This window comes from Pristiophorus japonicus, chromosome 13, assembly GCF_044704955.1.
Source record: "Pristiophorus japonicus isolate sPriJap1 chromosome 13, sPriJap1.hap1, whole genome shotgun sequence".
In the NCBI taxonomy this organism is placed as follows: domain Eukaryota; kingdom Metazoa; phylum Chordata; class Chondrichthyes; family Pristiophoridae; genus Pristiophorus; species Pristiophorus japonicus.
Genome location: NC_091989.1, coordinates 80968892 through 80986020, shown reverse-complemented (window position 1 = coordinate 80986020; position 17129 = coordinate 80968892). Strand labels below are relative to the sequence as shown.

At 49.5% G+C, this 17129-nt stretch overlaps 1 protein-coding gene across 1 annotated transcript in view; it reads left to right on the top strand.

Moving 5' to 3' along the window:
• Positions 1 to 17129, top strand: part of LOC139278130 (dynein axonemal heavy chain 3-like) — a 485560-nt gene that overhangs the window by 138417 nt on the left and 330014 nt on the right. The window contains exon 14 of the mRNA XM_070896786.1: positions 15924 to 16122. Coding sequence (XP_070752887.1) covers positions 15924 to 16122 — 199 coding nt within the window. The remainder of the gene's footprint in view (positions 1 to 15923; positions 16123 to 17129) is intronic.

The window sequence follows — 17129 nt, the reverse complement described above, 5'->3', positions numbered from 1 at the left end:
GAGTGTTCTTTGAGGCAGGATGACTCTTAGGGCAAATCGATGGACGCCGAGGTTCAGCGGGTCCATGTGGTGAATATTCACAGTTCATACACCAAAACACCACCAATGATGATGAGGGTTTTATTAAACGGTATCCCAGTACGCATGGAGCTGGACACTGGGGCCAGCCAGTCACTCATGGGCGTTCAGCAATTTGACAAGCTATGGCCATTTAAAGCCAGTAGACCCAAATTAGTGCGTATTGAGACACAATTACGGACTTACACTAAAGAAATCATTCCGGTGCTCGGCAGTGCAATGTTGGCTGTCACACACAATGGGTTAGTGAATCGGCTGCTGCTCTGGATTGTCCCGGGCAATAGTCCCGCACTTTTGGGGAGGAGCTGGTTAGCCGAGATGAACTGGAAATGGGGGGATGTTCACGCAATGTCCTCGGTGGAGCGAAGTTCGTGCTCAAGTCCTACAACAATTCGAGTCACTATTTCAACCGAGCATCAGGACTTTCAAAGGCACTAAAGTAAGAATACACATCACCCCAGACGCCAGGCCAGTGCACCACAAAGCCAGAGCGGTGCCGTATGTGATGCAGGAAAAGATCGAGAGCAAATTGGACTGGCTGTTGAGAGAGGGCATCATCTCGCCTGTTGAATTCAGCGACTGGGCGAGCCCCATCGTTCCCGTCCTAAAAGCGGATGGCAGGATCTGTGGCGAACACAAGGCCACCATAAATCGGGTGTCCCTACAAGATCAATACCCGCTCCCGAGAGCGGAGGACCTCTTCGCCACGCTGGCAGGCGGCAAGCTGTTCACCAAGTTCAACCTCACTTCAGCCTATATGACCCAGGAACTGGCCGACGAATCTAAACTACTGACCACCATCACCACGCACAAGGGACTGTTCGTTTATAACAGGTGCCCGTTTGGCATTCGATCAGCGGCCGCGATTTTTCAAAGAAACATGGAAAGCCTGCTGGCCTATAGATCTCGACCGCACTCGCTCATGGGGGTCCAGCCCGCAGAGCTACTAATGAAACGGACACTCAAAACTCGGTTGTCCCTCATTCACCCAGTCCTGACCGACATAGTTGAGGGCATGCGCAAGTCCCAAAACGAGTACCATGACTGTAATTCAAGGGGGAGATGTATAGAAATAAATTATCCTGTATTTGTCCTCAATCACGCCATGGGGCCCAAGTGGCATGAGGGCACTGTAATTGACAAAGAGGGAATAGGGTCATTGTGGTAAAACTCAACAATGGTCAGCTATGCCGTAAGCATCTGGACCAAGTAAAAAAAGGTTCAGCATCGACACTGAGGAACCTGGAGAAGACCATGAGATGGAACTCACACTACCGCCAGTGAACGTGCAACAAGAGCAATCAGAAGAATGCACAGTCCCTGAGGTCAGCCCGGACAGGCCGGAATCACCACAAGTGACAGACACTCACGTCAGTGTCCAACAACCAGAGCCCCAACTGCGGCGCTCCACGAGGGAGCATAGACCACCTGAAAGACTAAACCTATGATCCCAATAAGACTTTGGGGGGGGGAGGTGATGTCATATATGTAACCACAATGCAACACCACTGTATTACTGTATACACTCAACCTAGATGCACACCTTGACCACAAGGGGTGAACTTGTGGGAGACACTCCTTACCTGATCACACAGGTATAAAAAGGGAGGTCCCACGCAGGATCATCATCTTTGGAGTCCTATGAATAAAGAGTTAAGGTCACAGAGCGACCTTGTCCACTGATTGTGCCTCGTGTGGTTTCATACTGCAGAGTAAGGACTTTACAATCTTCATCACTAAGACTGCCTATTTCCACCTCCGTAACATCGCCCGTCTCCATCCATGCCTCAGCTCATCCACTGCTGAAACCTTCATCCATACCTTTGTTACCTCTAGACTTGACTATTCCAATATTCTCCTGGGTGGCCTCCCATCCTTTATCCTTAATAAGTTTGAGCTAAAGCTCTGTTGCCCCTATCCTCTCCCGCTATCCCGCACCATCACTCTGTCCTGCTCACCATCACTCTGTGCTCGCTGACCTACATTAGCTCCCTGTCCCTCTACACCTCCAATTTTACATTTTCATCCTTGCGTTTAGATTCCTTCATTGCCTTGCCGCTCGCTGTCTCTGTAACTTCCTCCAGCTCAAAAAACCCTCTTCACCAAGAACTCTACTCTACAACTCTGGCCTCTTATGCAACCCCCTCCCTTCAGCCCACCATTGAGGCTTCAACTATCCGGGCCCTTAGGTTCTGAAATTTCCCCCACCCCCCCAAATCCCTCTGCCTCTCCACCTCTCATTCCTCCTTTAACACTCTCCTTAATGCCCACCTCTTTGACCGAGCTTCGTTGCCCAACCATTTATTTCAGATTCGGCCTCTGTGAAGCGCTGTGAGATGCTTTTCCATGTTCAAGGCTCTGTATAAATGGGAGATGTTATTTTTGTTGTAAAAATTAATTTATTTTTAATTTTTTTATTCGTTCTCTCCTGATCTTTGAATTATCTTTCTCCACTTTTTTCCTTTATTTCTCGTCATTACTTTCTCCTTTTCTGTCAGTTTATTTCCTCTCCTCTCGTTTCCTTTTACTGTGCTATACTGGGTCATTTTTGTCTTTCTTTCCCATCTGTTTCTTTGATTTTTAATATTTCCCTGTTTTGTTTCTGTTATGTTTATTTTGCTGTTTCATGGAATCATAGAATCAGAGAAACGTACAGCACAGAAGGAGGCCATTCGGCCCATCATGCCTGTGCTGGCTCTTGCTTTGTTCTATGTATCTGTCCATTTATCTGTTGTATTGTGAGTATCCCGGACTCTAATTATTGATCGCCGAGGGTTTTCCAAGATTTTCTGACTCTCTCCATGCTGTTCCTATGCCACTTCCCGGCTCTATCCCTGCTATCAGCCATGGCTCTGTGGGCAGCACTCTTGCCTCTAAGTCAGAAGGTTGTGGGTTCAAGTCCCACTCCAGAGAGTTGAGCACATAAATCTAAGCTGACACCCCAGTGTAGTACTGAGGGAGTGCTGCACTGTCGGAGGTACCATCTTTTGGATGAGACATTAAACTGAGGCCCTGTCTGTTCTCGCAGATGAATGTAAAAGATCTACGGCACAATTCAAAGAAGGTGTGGGGGCTGGGGGAGGTGTGGTGTGGTGTGGTGTGGTGGGGCTGGGGGTGTAGGGGTGCTGGGGGTGAGGGTCCTTCCTGCTTTTAAACTCAGCCTGCCGGGTCTTCACTCAGTATTTGTCAGGTTTCATTGTGTGATGCCTTTGCAGCAGACATTCCGCTCAGTCGTTCCGTAAAATTGCACCAGGGTCCTAATACCATTACGTTTAATCACAAGCCTCCAGTCTGAGTCACTGGTGACGTCAAAGTGGCGGCGAGGAATCATTCCCCGTGGTTTGAGCTGGGTGGGGGGAGTTTAAATCCCCCCCTTTTACGCCTGATGAAGGAGCCTAACAGGTCACTCAGCCCCAACCCACCCCCCGCCCCCGCCCCGGGATGGGCAGTTACTGTGACTGTCTCAGTGTCATCCACATCCTGCGATCACATTACAAAAACCAAACTGCTAAAAATATCTTGTTGGGTGTCGGAATGAATGCACAGGATATTCCTCCCCTTCCCCCACCCCTGGATAGCCCTCCCCTTCCCCCACTCATGGATACCCCTCCCCTTCCCTCACTCATGGATACCCCTCCCTTCCCCCACCCCTGGATACCCCTCCCCTTCCCCCACCCCTGGATACGCCTCCCCTTCCCTCACTCATGGATACCCCTCCCTTCCCCCACCCCTGGATACCCCTCCCCTTCCCCCACCCCTGGATATCCCTCCCCTTCCCTCACTCATGGATACCCCTCCCTTCCCCCACCCCTGGATACCCCTCCCCTTCCCCCACCCCTGGATACCCTTCCCCTTTCCCCACTCACTACAGGCTGATTTTAACTCAAGGGAAAATCCAGCAACTGTACATTCCTTGTTTGCAGTTAAACATGGAATTAGCTTTCCCAACATGTCCCTAGCAATACGATGGTTGGAATGATAAGTTTGTCTGAAGTAGGAATAAGCCACATTTGCCTCCCGTGTGCAGTCAGACTCCCAGTCCAACAACTGAGCTGAGAAATCTTGCACTCTGTGACAGCTCAAATCATCACAAAGCTGATTAGTATTTCTTGAGGTTTGTGATAAGGACCATCAACAGGACATCATTTTGACAACTATCCAAAGCAGACACATTAATGTAATGAACAGTCATTTGTGCCTCAATCACCGGAGAAAATACCAGGATAATTCCCTCGTGCTGATCAACAAAATTGTAATGGGATTATTCTTAGTTTAGGAATTTCAAATTTCATAAAAACACAGTGGCCTGGAGTTTCCGCCAGAGTGTGTTGGTGTTATCAGGGCAGCTCACTTGAAATCGGCCAAACCAGGCAAAATAATCGCCGGATTTCAAGTGCAAATTAAGTTTCCGCTAGTGTTAAAAAACTAGAAGTCGGTCCCGCCCACAAAATTGGCCACACCCTCAGACCGAATTAATCGCCATGGTGAGTTTCTGTTAATTGCGCTCGTTTGCGATCCTTCGGGGAGGCTCTTAAAATTAAACTTTTTTTTTTAGGTGTAATGACAACAACTTGCATTTATATAGTGCCTTTCGCATAGTGAAACATCCCAGGGCGCTTCATAGGAGTGTTATCAAACACAATTTGACAGCGAGCCAGGTCAGATGACCAAAAGCTTTGCCAAAGAGATAGGCTTTAAGGAGCGTCTGAAAGTAGGAATGAGAGACACCACTGGGTACATTTTAAAAGCTTTCAAATATATTTTTTTCAATTTACTAAGAAACTTTACACCAATGTAACTAGCAAATGGTTTCGTATGGTTTGTTAAAGTTATTTACAGTGATTTATAATTGGTTGTTCAGAGGTGGTGGTCTGGACACTGATTACAAAACTTATGTTTTGTGATCAATCCATGAATAAAACTGCACCGGATTACCAACTACATCAAGGAATATTTTAAATGCATTTTTTTTAACTTCGAAATTACGTTCTAAATTGCTGCCCAATTACCGCTGGTACAGGGAAGTTGGCAATATGCAAATGAGTTTGAGCGGAAAACTTGAGCCAAAAAAGCACTTCTTAAACCGGCACCATTTTCAGCATAGTTTGCTCCCAGAGCGCCGGTTGCACTCAAAGCAGAAACTCTTGGCCAAATGTTTGCGTTATGCTCTGTGACTATTGCAGATCTGAAACACTGAGCTGAGCAGGTGACAGAGAAGGTTGAACTAGACCCAATATTCTTTATTTCTTCAAATAAATTGTAAGAGTGTCAGAATCAGTTAGAATCAGCTCGTCATTTTCAAATGTTCCCTTTGTAATCATGAAGCGGCTTTCAGTCCAGGTTTAGCCTTGATTGCAACAGACATGTCTAATCAGGAACAAAAGATTGTGTGAAAAATCAATTTGCCAGCTTAATTCTGCTGGAGAAGAGGTAACCATGGTAACTCTGAGCTGGCCTGCTATTGATAGGTGCCCAGACATGCTCAGTGTTCACAATAAACCATGGGCTCCTGCTGTCATGTGCAATTGGTCTGCTGCCGATTAATCAATTAGCATCGATTAAAAATGTAATCAAGTAGCGATTGATTAATTACCCATATATCCTGCAGAAACTGACTGATTCGATTCAATGAATTGAAATGAACACAAACACTTATTTGTAGCTTTTGACTTGCTAGTTGAGTTGTTGAAATATTTACTGGGTGAACAACTCAATCGATCTGGTCAGCATTCAGTGTAATTACACTAAACTCCTCATGCAGTTACCCACGGCATTATATCAGTCGTGCTTTGACATGAAGAGGATTAACAATAATCAGTTCCCGTGGGTAGACTTTAGTCTTCACCCCGGGATCGAAAACTGGTGGGCACAGATCAGCTGCTCGTAACAACCCCTCACCCCCCCCTAGGTGTCCAATCCATCGACGTAACAGGAAGGACAATCAGGGGGCATGAGACGAAGGGGGCGGTGACAGGGAGGTGTGACAGCTGGGTGACTGGGTTTGAGGGGAATGTGATGGGGGGCTGGGGGTGTGAGGGGTGCTGGGGATGGCGGAGGTGCAGTGTGGGGGCTGCGGGGGGTGGGGGAGGTGTGGGCGGGTGCTGGTGGTGGGGGGTGCTGGGGGTGGGGGCGGTGTGGGGGGTGGGGGATGTGTGGGGGGTGAGGAGTGGGGTTGGAGGTTCCCTATCAGTGCATGGCCGGTGGGGGTATGTACTATTCTTTCTCAACCCTCACTTCACAGACACAGAGTACTCGATATGAACCCCTCACAATGGGAGGCACAAGGTTGGTTGGATGGAGGGGTGATTAAAGAGTGTCAGCCATGGCTAAGTGGGCAGCACACTCGCCTCTGAGTCAGAAAGTTGTGGGTTCAAGTGCCACTCCAAGGACTTGAGCACATAAATCTAGGCTGACACTCCAGTGCAGTGCTGAGGGAGTGCTGCACTGTTAGAGGTGCCGCCTTTCAGATAAGACGTTAAACCGAGGCCCCGTCTGCCCTCTCAGGTGGACGTAATAGATGCTACGCCATTATTTGGAAGAAGAGCAGGGGAGTTATCCCTGGTGCCCTGGCCAATATTTATCCCTCAATCAACATAATCATTGCTGTTTGTGGGAGCTTGCTGTGCACAAACTGGCTGCCGTGTTTCCCACATTACAACAGGGACTACATACCAAAGTACTTCATTGGCTGTAAAGCGCTTTGAGACGTCCGGTGGTCGTGAAAGGTGCTCTATAAATGCAAGTCTTTCTTCATTCATTAAATACGGGGAACCCGTGCCCAACTCGTCGCTCCTGTTCCCTCCGCCAGTTTTATAGTGGCGGATATCGAGGTGTCCAGACAACCCACTGTGGAGAGGCAACTTTCGATTATCCGGGTCCCTCAGGGATTGGGCTATTCCGGGTAAATGATTTTTCCGTTAGGGTGAGTCTACATTTTAAAGTTAAAACTTTAATGGATAAATACAATCAGCTACAAACAGCAACAAAAGATGGACATTACCAGCATGCATGTGCAGGTTCTGTGCCTGGAACCCGGTGCCGGTCCTGCCCCCGTTCCCAACGTCAGCGACGGCCGCGAGAGACAGCGGTTGCAGCAGTGCGTACACACACACACACCAGCACAGCAAGGGCAGAGGAGGGCGATTTTTATGGTGACAGAGAGAGAGAAAGTGTGTGAGAGAGAATGTGCGAGTGTGAGAGAGAGAGAGAGTGTGAGAGAGAGAGAATGAGCAAATACAAATGAGCACAGTGTTTGGAAGGCAATTTTTCCAAATAATATGGAGCTGTCTTTTCACTTGTTAGCAACAGAATTTTAAATCCCGTTACAACGGTTTCCCGTTGGATCCGTGTATGGATAATTGAGAGTTGCCTGTATTTAAATCTGGCTCACACAGTGCAGGTGGGAGGCTGATGTATAACTCCCTGCACCGGCAGTGAAGGGCAGGCAGGAGGGGTTGGCTCCACACAGTTAAGGACCTTTTCCAACAACCCTTGTGGACCAGGAAGTGCAGGAATGCTCCCCCAGGTCCCTCAAGGGAGCATGCAGCCCACGCCAGCCCTGATCGCCAGCCTTCCAAACCTTCATCCCAGCCCTCCCGACCCCTGATCCCACTCCTCCTCCCCCTGGTGTTCCCCCCTGGCCACTGGCCGGGCCGTCTATTGGTCCAGCGCTGGGTGGGAACTGGAGGGAAAATGTCGGGAGAACCTCCGGCCTTGTCGGGTTCTTCAGCTGTTTTCTACTGCTCCGTCCCTTCCCCGCACCCTTTCCCGCCCCCTCCGCCTTCCCTGCACCCTCCCCCGCCCCTGCACCCTTCCCGGCCACCTCGCCCGCCAGCTCCCCTCCCACACCCTCCCCCACCCCGTTCCCTCCCCCTCCCTCACACCCTCCCCTGCACGCTCCCCCTCCCCCTCCCTCTCACCCTCCCCCTCCCCCGCACCCTCCCCGTTCCCCACCCCCTTCCCCATCCCCTCCCCTTCCCCTCCCCCTTCCCCTCCCCGCATCCTCCCCCTCGCCTGTCCTTGTCCCCTCCCCTGCCCCCTCCCCCTCCCCTTCCCCCTCCCTCTCCCCTGCCCCCTCCCAACCCCCTACCCTCCCTGTAAATATGGATGCTACAATCTCCCTCTGTAGCAGAAAGTTTGGAGTGCCATCCCTTCATAGGTCATAGAATCATAGAAATTTACAGCACAGAAGGACGCCATTCAGCCCATTGTGTCCATGCCAGCCGACAAAGAGCTATCCAGCCCAATCCCACTTTCCAGCTCTTGGTCCCTACCCCTGTAGGTTATGGCACTTCAAGTGCACATCCAGGCAATTTTTTAATGTGCTGAGGGTTTCTGCCTCTACCACCCTTTCAGGCAGTGAGTTCCAGACCCCCACAATCCTCTGGTGAAGATATTTCCCCTCTAAATCTCTAAACCTCCCCACAATTATTTTAACTCTATGTCTCCTGTTTGTTGACCCCTCTGCCAAAGGAAATAGGTCCTTCCAATCCACTTTATCCAGGCCCCTCATAATTTTATACACCTCAATAAGGTCTCCCCTCAGCCTCCTCTGTTCCAAAGAAAACAAACCCAGCATCTCCAATCTTTCCTCACAGCTAAAATTCTCCAATCCAGGCAACATCCTTGTAAATCTCCTTTGTACCCTCTCTCATGCAATCATATCTTTCCTGTAATGTGGTGACCAGAACTGCATGCAGTACTCTAGCTGTGGCCTAACTAGTGTTTTATACAGTTCAAGCATAACCTCCCTGCTCTTATATTCTATGCCTCGGCTAATAAAGGCAAGTATTCCGTATGTCTTCTTAACCACCTTATCTACCTGGTCTGCTACCTTCAGGGATCTGTGGACATGCACTCCAAGGTCCCTTTGTTCCTTTACCCTTCTCAGTGTCCTACCATTTAATGTGTATTCCCTTGCCTTGTTAGCCCTCCCCAAATACATTACCTCACACTTCTCCGGATTGAATTCCATTTGCCACTGTTCTGCCCACCTGACCAGTTCATTGATATCTTCCTACAGTCTACAGCTTTCTTCCTCATTATCAACCACACAGCCAATTTTAGCATCATCTGCAAACTTCTTAATCATACCCGCTACATTCAAGTCTAAATCGTTGATATATACCACAAAAAGCAAGGGACCTAGTACTGAGCCCTGCGGAACCCCACTGGAAACATCCTTCCAGTCACAAAAACACCCATCGACCATTACCAAGGACCCTTTGCTTCCTGCCTCTGAGCTAATTTTGGATCCAACTCGCCAATTTGCCCTGGATCCCATGGGCTTTTATTTTCATGACCAGTCTGCCATGTCGGACCTTATCAAAAGCCTTGTTAAAATCCATATACACTACATTAAACACACTACCCTCATTGACCCTCCTTGTTACCTCCTCGAAAAATTCAAACAAGTTAGTCAGACACAACCTTCCCTTAACAATTCCATGCCGACTGGCCTTGATTAATCCGTGTCTTTCTAAATGAGGATTTATCCTGTCCCTCAGAATTTTTCCCAATTACTTTTCCACTATCGAAGTTAGGCTGACTGGTCTGTAATTACTCGGTCTATCTCTTTCTCCCTTTTTAAACAAAAGTATAACATTAGCAGTCCTCCAGTCCTCTGGCACCACACCTGTAGCCAGAGAGGATTGAAAAATGATGGTCAGAGCCTCTGCTATTTCCATTTTTGCTTCTCTTAACAGCCTGGGATACATTTCATCTGTGCCTGGGGATTTATCCACTTTCAAAGATGCTAAACCCCTTAATACTTCCTCTCTCACACTGTTTATTTCATCTAATATTTCATGTTCCTCCCTGATTGCAATGTCTGCATCGGCCCTCTCTTTCGTGACAACAGATGCAAAGTATTCATTAAGAACCATATCCACACCTTCTGCCTCTACACACAGATTACCTTTATGGTCCCTAATAGGCCCTACTCTTTCTTTAATTATCCTCTTGCTCTTAATGTATTTATAAAACATCTTTGGGTTTTCCTTGATTTTACTTGCCAATATTTTTTCATGCTCCCTCTTTGCTTTCCTAATTTCCTTTTTAATTGCACCCCTGCACTTTCTGTACTCCTCTTGGGTTTCTGCAGTATTGAGCCCTCGGTGTCTGTCATAAGCTTCCCTTTTTTTCTTTATCCTACCCTGTAAGGACCAAGTTTCTGGTTCTGGCAAAAATGGCGCAACTCCGAGACTTACGTGACCTGCCTGGGCTCGAAGGTGCGCCAGAATCTTCTTCAGCAATTCTCCGGTCCTCCTGGAGCGTGGCGTGGTGCAGCGTAGTCTCCCTGGGGCGGAGCAAGCCGATCGCAGCTTGCAGGGGGGCGGGGCTAGGGATCATGCCTTCTTGTCAGTGCCGGCAGCGTTGCGCAGGCGCGTTGGAGCATGCGCGCCTGCGAAATGGCTCGGGGGAGCGTGGGTACCGGGGAGGGGGGGCGGGGAGTGTGGCAACAGGGATGGAAGGGGTGCGTGGGTACTGGTGTGAGGAGGGGAGGGAAGGGGGAACGTGGCTACCAGGGAGGGGAGGGGAGAGGCGGGGGCGGGGGCAGCGTGGCTACTGGGAAGGGGAGTGGGGGGGATGAGTATGGCTACCGGGGAGGGGAGGGGAGGTGGGGGGAGCGTGGCAACAGGGATGGAGGGGGAGCATGGCAAGGGATGGAGCAGCTTGGGTTGGGGGGCACTCGAAATGATCAAAGGGCCGGAGGAGAGAGCAGGGGTGCTTCCTTCCAGCCTCCCCCGCCCCCCACCCCTCCACGCACGCCCCCCCACACACACACATACCCTCCTACCCCGCCCCCACACACGCACCATGTCCCACCCCCCCCCCCACACACACACCCTCCCACCTCCCCCCCACACACAGCCTCCCACCCCCCCCACACACACACCCTCCCACCCCCCCCCCACACACACATCCTCACACCCCCCCCACACACACACCCCTCCCACCCCCCCCACACACACACCCTCCCACCCCCCCACACACACATCCTCACACCCCCCCCACACACACACCCCTCCCACTTCCCCCCCCACACAACCTCCCACCCCCCCCACACACACACCCCTCCCACCCCCCACACACACACACCCCTCCCACCCCCCCACACACACACCCCTCCCACACCCCCACACACACACATCCTCCCATCCCCCCACACACACACCCCTCCCACTTCCCCACACACACACACACCCTCCCACCCCCCCCCACACACACATCCCCTCCTACCCCGCCCCCCACACACGCACCATGTCCAACCCCCCCACACACACACACACCCTCCCACCCCCCCCCACACACACACACCCTCCCACCCCCCCCACACACACATCCTCCCACTTCCCCCCACACACACACCCCTCCTACTTCCCCACACACACATCCTCCCACCCCCCCATCCACACACACACCCCTCCCACTTCCCCACACACACACACCCTCCCACCCCCCCCACTCACACACATCCCCTCCCACCCCGCCCCCCACATATGCACCCTGTCCCACACCCCCACACACACACCCCCTCCCACCTCCCCACACACACACCCCCTCCCACATCCCCATACACACACCCCCTCCCACCCTCCCACACACACACACACACCCTCCCAGCCCCCACACACACACACCCATACACACACACACAGCCCCCCCTCCACCCCCCACATACACACAGCCCCCCACACACACAGCCACCCCCCCACACACACACACAAACACACACCACACACACACACCCACCCCCACCCCTCACTGTCAGATACAGAGAGAGAGAGACACTACAGAGATAGACACTGACAGAGACACCTTCCCTTCACATACTTCTATTTTTTATTGATTGATTGCTTATTACTTTGGTCTTGGTGCTTTAGGTACAGGGTTCCTTCTATTTTTTATTAATTAATTGCTTATTACTTTTTGTGCTTCGTTTAGTGCTTGGTGCTTTAAATGTACGGCTTTGTTTAGTGCTTAGTGCTTTAAATGTACTTTGCTTCTTTAATGTTGTTGTGAAGGTGTTTATGGAAAATCCTCTAACTTCGTTCCACCCCCCTCCCTGTTGTGATGTTGATATGTCCTTTGTGTTTAATGCTTCCCACTCGCCGTCTCTGGCTGTGCCTGCACTAAACTTAACTCTAGGTAAGGTTTTTCAGAAGTTACAAAAGTTAGTTTGTAGTAAGTTTTCACTGCCGAAACTTGCAAAACAGGCCTGAGTGGCTTTTGAAAAAAAAATACCGTACCTAAAGCCAACCTAAACGAACTCACTCGAACTGGAGCAAACTAATATTCAAGAATTGCAATTTCTAACATACTCCAAACTAAACTAGTTGCTCCAAAAAACTAGGAGCAACTCCACCTGAAACTTAGGTCCTATGTCCCTTGATATCCAGGGGGCTCTAGATTTGTTAGTCCCACCCTTTTACTTAAGGGAACATACTTGCTCTGAACCCTGCGGATCTCCTCCTTGAATGCCTCCCACTGCTCTGACATGGATTTACCTTCAAGTAACCGTTTCCAGTCCACCTTGGTTAAATCACCTCTCAGCTTATCAAAATTGCATTTTCCCCAATTGTGAACTTTCATTCCTGGTCTATCTTTGTCCTTTTCCATAACTGCCCTAAATCTTACTGAATTATGATCACTAGCACCAAAATGCTCTCCCACTGATACCCCTTCCACCTGCCCAGCTTCATTCATGCAATGGCTGGGAGCTGGAGGAATGGATATGTGGCTGGTATCTCATTGTCACTGATAGTCACAATCTGCTGTCAGTACCAAACACTCTCATACGGTAGTTTCCAGGGTACATTGGCGCAAGTTGCATCAGACTATCGAGAAACCATTTGTATCTCACCTTCACAATTGTGCAGTCGGTGATATAGCTCATGAATCAAGAGATGATAATGGAGGCATTTGGAGCAGGGAGCAGGCGGGTGAGTCACTGTATATTTAAAATTGATGCTTCATTCTATTTAAGAAGCTGTGAATGTCAATATAGATTGATGAATATAAATTCAAATTATAAACACTGCCTGCTCTGAAAATAAAAGGAACTTGAAATGATTCTGTGTGTAAGGTCTAGTTCGTATTTACTGACCTGTGACTGATGGTTAATCCAATATCTACTTGAGGTTTTAACTAATTGAGTGAACAGATATCAATGTGAAGCATCGTCAGTCTCTGTATAGATTCTAACAGTTGTGTGTGACAGACTGGAGTGGGGGAATGGGGAGGGTAGGTGTGCTGGGAAAAGCCTGCCGTTATATCGTTAATATTGCCTTGCATCCCCCACACAGTGCAGGGTCAGTCTGATACAAAGGCACCCAGAGACGTGGTTGTCACACTGGCTTGGCTTCGAAACCTTTGACATTTAGATTTTTCTTTTACATGTTAACAGAGATCAGACTTTCTCTTTGCCAAACCTTAAAGCTTAACTGGCATTTACTGCCATATATCCGTGTATATGGGCAAGCTTTCCCATGAAGCACAACCCAGGCAATGCCCCACCTTAGCCCAGAGCTACTGATTGGACCATCCCCCTGAAAGAAAGAAAGACTTGCATTTGTATAGCGCCTTTCAGGACCACCGGATGTGGGAAACGCGGCAGCCAATTTATGCACAGCAAGCTCCCCCAAATAGAAATGTGATAATGACCAGATAAACTGCTTTTGTTATGTTGATTAAGGGATAAATATTGGCCAGGACACTGGGGATAACCCCCTGCTCATCTTCAAAATAGTGCCATGGGATCTTAAACGTCCACTTGAGAGAGCAGACGGGACCTCGGTTTAATGTCACATCCAAAAGACAGAACCTCTGACAGTGCAGCACACCCTCAGCACTCCACCGGAGTGTCAGCCTAGATTTCTGTGCTCAAGGTCCTGCCTTGGGATTTGATCTCACAACCTTCTGACTCAGAGGCGAGTGGGGTTCCCTGCCGCGGAGAGTTGTTGATGCCAGTTCATTGGATGTGTTCGGGAGGGAGTTGGATGTGGTCCTTGAGGCTGGGGGGTCGGGGGGTGTGGAGGGGGTGTGGGGGGGGGGCGCGGTGCTGGGGTGGGTGATCAGCCATGATCTTGTTGAATGACGGTGCAGGCTCGAAGGGCCGAATGGCCTACTCCGGCACCTATTTTCTATGTTTTCTATCTATGCTACCCACTCATCATCATCATAGGCAGTTATTCGGAATCGAGGAAGACTTGCATCCACTCCTGAAGTGAGTTCTTTGGTGGCTGAACAGTCCAATACAAGAGCCACAGACTCTGTCACAGATGGGACAGATAGTCGTTGAGGGAAGGGGAGGGTGGGACAGGTTTGCTGCACGCTCTTTCCACTGCCTGCGCCTGATTTCTGCATGCTTTAGGCGTTGAGACTCGAGGTGCTCAGTGTCCTCCTGGATGCACTTCCTCCACTTGGGGCGGTCTTGGGCCAGGGACTTCCAGGTGTCAGTGGGGATATTGCACTTTATCAGGGTGTCCTTGTAACGTTTCCGCTGTCTACCTTTGGCTCGTTTGCCGTGAAGGAGTTCCGAGTAGAGCACTTGCTTTGGGAGTCTCATGTCTGGCATGCGGACAATGTGGCCTGCCCAGCGGAGCTGATTAAGTGTGGTCAGTGCTTCAATGCGAGGGCTGTTACTCTGAATGAGGACACTGATGTTGGTGCATCTGTCCTCCCAGGGGACTTGTAGGATCTTGTGGCAACATCGTTGGTGATATTTCTCCAGCAACTTGAGGTGCCTACTGTACATGGTCCATGTCTCTGAGCCATACAGGAGGGCAGGTATTACTACAGCCCTGTAGACCATGAGCCACAGCTGACAGGCCAACTAGCTGACAACCCTGGCCATAGACTACTCACACTGTAACATACATTGCAGACCCTGTCTCTACAATCCATCATATTTGGAACGAGCACCTCACTTCCATTGAATGACGTTTTGTTTTGAAGTGTAATCACTGTTGCATGCAGCAAAATCCCATGAACGTAATGAGATCTTGGCCTAGAAATTGGCCTCCTTAGTGCCTCCTGATCTCGCCTCTGGGGGGCTATCGGCTTTGCGACTGGGCGCGGCGATAACATCAACTCCCCGCCATACTGGGCGGGAGGTTTGCGACGGTGGTGGGGCGTTGCGCCCCGATCATCTTCGCCCGGAGATCGTAATGTCATCGCCATGCGCATCGCCCCAGTAACGCCCCAGACCCGAACTTGCGTTCTGCCTCCTGCAACATCTCTGGGAGCGCCCCCCCATCCCCCGCCAGTTTCTTCCGCCCAGTTAGCGCCCCCCAGAGGCGCAAATGTGCCACTAAAGAAGGGGCAATTTCACCCCCGAAGAGTTCAGTTCCTGAGCACTAAAATCCTCTCTTTGATGAATCTGAAAAAACTCAATTCAACAAACAGTGTTTGCATATCTGAGCCGCATTCTCTCTCCAGCAGGACACTTTCCCTGAGTTGTTGCGTGAATAAACGTCAGACGCCACGTGTATGAATTGAACTCCAGCCCAACTCTATAATAAACTCGAGTTGCACTGTGGAACACGGTGATGAAATGCATATCGACCGGGTGAAACTCATCTTCAGCATGAGCAGAAGCGGAGGCGGGGGGGCGATGGGAGATCGGCCAAGAGTTTTACACCTTCCCAGAAACGGGCTGACAATTTCATCCCCATTGTTTCCATTCAAAAAATGGGAGCTGGATCAGCCCAACGGTGCCCACCTTGATCTGTACCGGATATTTTAAGATTGGCAGCATAGCCGTCAATCAAATCTTTTTTTTTATCAAGAATGCATTCAGTTCAGAAAAAAATATAATAACCCATTTTAATTCTCTCTGCTAGCTCGTGATGTTGTTGCAAAGTTGAACGAGCTTGGAATTAACACCACGATGGATTTTAATTGGATTGCCCAGTTGCGTTATTATTGGGAAAAGAGAAAAGTCGTTGTTCGAATGATTACAACCACAGTGCCTTACGGCTATGAATACCTGGGGAACACAGGGAGGCTGGTCATTACTCCCCTGACTGACAGGTGCTATCGGTAAGAGCCAGGTTTCCAACGTGTGCTGTCAACACACGTCACTGTCTCTGCTGAGATATCTCACATCAGACTGCATTATTAATCCGACTGCCGTTATAGGCGTGTGACATTGAATTCAAGATTACATTTAACAACGACAGGAATTGTTAAAAGATATGAATAAAACCAGAATAGCTCCTTTCGATTCACTACTTCAAGCCAATTTTCTTTAAAGATATCAAGAGTTAGATTTTCACTCTACTCACATCAAAGGGAATGAACGAGCTTCATGTGGTTTCGAGAATGGTGGAACATCGCCAGTGACGGCTTTACACTCGGCCCGCGAGCTCGACACCTATTGAAAGTCTGCATAGTCTTTGCAAATCCTACTCACAGCCCAGTCCCATAAACGCATCGCTGCCCGACAAAAAGCAGCAATGTGTGGGGTGTCTGCAGAGAGACAAGGTCCGTTTGCAGATCTTCATCAACTATTATCATTCTCAACTAAATCACACCAATAAAATACATAGGATTACACAGGATTACACAGGATATATGGCACACAAATAGGTCATTCAGCCCAACCAGTCCATGCTGGCGTTTATGCTCCACTCAAGCCTCCTCCCGTCTTTCCTCATCTAACTCTATCAGCATAACCCTCTATTTCATTCTCCCTCATTTGCTTGTCTAGCCCTCCCCTTAAATGCATCGATACTATTTGCTTCAACCACTCCCTGTGGCAGCGAGTTCCACATTCTCACCACTCTCTGGGTAAAGAAGTTTCTTCTGAATTCCCTATTGGATTTCTCAGTGACTCTCTTATACAGGTTGAACTTCTCTTATCCAGGACTCCCTTATCCGGCACCACCTCTCGCTTGGGACCATTCCCGACTGCCTGGTGATGAACACGACTGTCAAAATCCTCAAAAAATATCAATATAAAAAAAAAACTTGGCCATTTACACTTGCACGGCACATTTCAATCTCAACAGACCCACAATAAATTATCCCAACTTCGGAGCCGACAC